Consider the following 2,500-nt stretch of genomic DNA (forward strand, 5'->3'; position numbering starts at 1 on the left):
GACATGACAATTGGAAAACAAACTGTTCAATAACACCCAAGGAAAAATTCGGAAATTCATCTGCCATTTCTGCGGATGATGGCGCAAGCTTTCGTTTGTTCCGTGCTTTGTACTCTCATAAAGCACGCTGTTTAAACCAATGAGAGCGTGGGTTATATCGAAACTTTATTATAAATAATAATGATGATGATGATGATGATAAATCTTTTCTTGACATAAGTGTTACTCTACATAATTATCACCCCAACTCCAGTGATACGGGATAGAACACCGAGTAAAATTCCAACAATACAACCGAACACAACCAGAAGACATAAATGACTGAACATCATGTCCTTAATTAATAGTTCTACTCTTTGGGAGGACACTTCTTGCTTCCTTCTTGTTGTATACATTATAAGTTCCTGTTTCAGTCTTTTGATACCTTGATCCTGTTTAATGAAAGAAAAATAGAATTTTTTTTCATCGTGTAAAAAGAACGAAGCATGTAACTTCCCTTGCTCCCTGTCCTGTGTGTTTAGCTGCCTCCAAACAGGAGGTCACAGTCTAGAGAAACTTGTTGCTTTCTCTCTCAAATTCTCTTTTTCTGAAAACCTGAGATCTTCCTGCTTCATCTGATATTTCATTTCAATGAAAGAAATCCAACCATTCCACTGCACACGAGATATTTTGACGTCAATGGTACAATTCTCTCGGTCAATATTTCTGGAGAATTGGCCTCGAGACGGCAAAGAGCAAGAATGGCAAACTCCAGAGAAAACAACAGTTCCATTATTTTGACAAATGAAAATTTCCAAAACTTCAACTAGAAATTTCGGCTCAAATGATTGCATCCACAGCCTACCTGAGAGTACAAAGAAAATCTCTCCATAACATCTGGAACTACATCAGTCAAACGTTCTACAACATAGGGCTTCACCAGTGATCTAAGTGATGCCAGATCAATACCAGCAGATAACAGCAGCTGCCCTTCAGGAGACATTGCCAATGAATGAAGCTCTGTGCTAATAAGTTGATCCACTGTTTCTGATTGTAAAATTCTCTGCAGATGTCCTTCGAGGTTCAGTCTAAGTAGGTGCTGATTTAATTTCTGTTTGCTGTACATTTGTAAGAATGTCTCCTCGAAGAAAGTATTGATGACCGAGTTCCTCACCCTGTCACAGATATCCTGGTAGCGCCGACATATAATTCTAGTTGGAGAAAAGTGCTACAAAATTATATTGTTCTCACACATGCTTTCCACATTTGTTGAGTCCAAAGAAAGGACATGGCACTTATCAAACTTGTTAACTTGTTCGGAAAGGTGATGAAAAGAAATCAAGGAGAATAACAGATTGGATAGAAAACAGAAGTAGAATTTGGTAAGGGAAGAGTCATACACACCAAAAGGTATAATTATTACGTAATGTTTTATTGGGTTTAAAAACATGAGGTGTAGGCGAGTGTTTTTAGACCCGATAAACCCTGTGCTGCAAGTTTTTTGAACGGCCTCAAACACATTCCAGCATTTCCTTCGGGAGTCCAAACAAAGGTTCAAATTGTGAGAGCAAGACATTAGCATGCAAAAATAAACAAGTGGACCTTATAAGCAGTATGGTAATTTTACAAGCATGTTTTTTTTCCTTCAGTCCTTTCTTTGTTGCAGTCGATGGTTGAAGAAGGGCCAAGTTAAAAATCTTGCATGGGAGAAAGTTCAGAGAATTGAAAATTCCCAATGAAGAAAAAGCCTTGCTGGAAAAATCCTTTCCAAAATCAACACGTTATGTCACAAATTGGTCTTTTAATATTTTTGCACAATGGCAAAATGCAAGGCTGAACAAACAACCAGCTAACAAAGAAGCAGGGTTTGACATGGAACAGGACAAAATCAAGCGTCTAGATAAGCACATTGTTAACATGATGGCAGAGTCGTTTAATCTTTTGGTTTGACAAAATTTGTTGAAGAAGTTTGGAGGGAGAATGGGTAAAAGTATCGACCCTGAAATTTGTAATGGCTGAAATTAGTTAATATTCATAAGTCACATGCAGTGTCTTTACATCCGATAAAACACTGCATACTAAATGAGTGTTTTATCAACTGATAAAACAACGCATACTAATAAGGAGGAGATTTATCGATATCAAGTCACTGCACATGGTGTAGTATCGACCATTTGATAGGTTAATTGGCTTATGAATTATTAATGAGTTTTTGAACGATAACAAACACTTTGAGGAGGCTTGAAAGGGGTTTTTAGCTGCGCGTGCGTGCAACCTACACACACCATAACTAAGAAACATGTGTCAGTTGAATGAATCAAATTTCTATCAAAACTAGAGCGCAACACACCGGAAGTGAAAATAGGCGTAAAATCGCACAAACCTAAAAAAATTGTCTTTATCTCGAAATTTTGCTTGGTGACCTATCAATTTTTTGCATGCACATATCATTCACGATGGCACTTCAAATAAAAAAGTTTCGGGAAAATTTCTCTAATACAACACCTTTTTTCGATGTATT

At 37.2% G+C, this 2,500-nt stretch overlaps 1 protein-coding gene across 1 annotated transcript in view; it reads right to left on the reverse strand.

The window, feature by feature from the left end:
* Positions 1-2,500, reverse strand: part of LOC137979769 (uncharacterized) — a 6,411-nt gene that overhangs the window by 1,298 nt on the left and 2,613 nt on the right. The window contains exons 3-4 of the mRNA XM_068827118.1: positions 845-1,190; positions 1-431 (exon numbers count right to left, since the gene is read on the reverse strand). The exon at positions 1-431 is cut by the window's left edge and continues 1,298 nt beyond it. Of these exons, the coding sequence (XP_068683219.1) occupies positions 228-431; positions 845-1,190 (550 nt within the window). The 3' untranslated portion in view covers positions 1-227. The remainder of the gene's footprint in view (positions 432-844; positions 1,191-2,500) is intronic.

Source organism: Montipora foliosa, chromosome 12 (genome assembly GCF_036669935.1).
Source record: "Montipora foliosa isolate CH-2021 chromosome 12, ASM3666993v2, whole genome shotgun sequence".
NCBI classification, from domain to species: Eukaryota; Metazoa; Cnidaria; class Anthozoa; order Scleractinia; family Acroporidae; genus Montipora; species Montipora foliosa.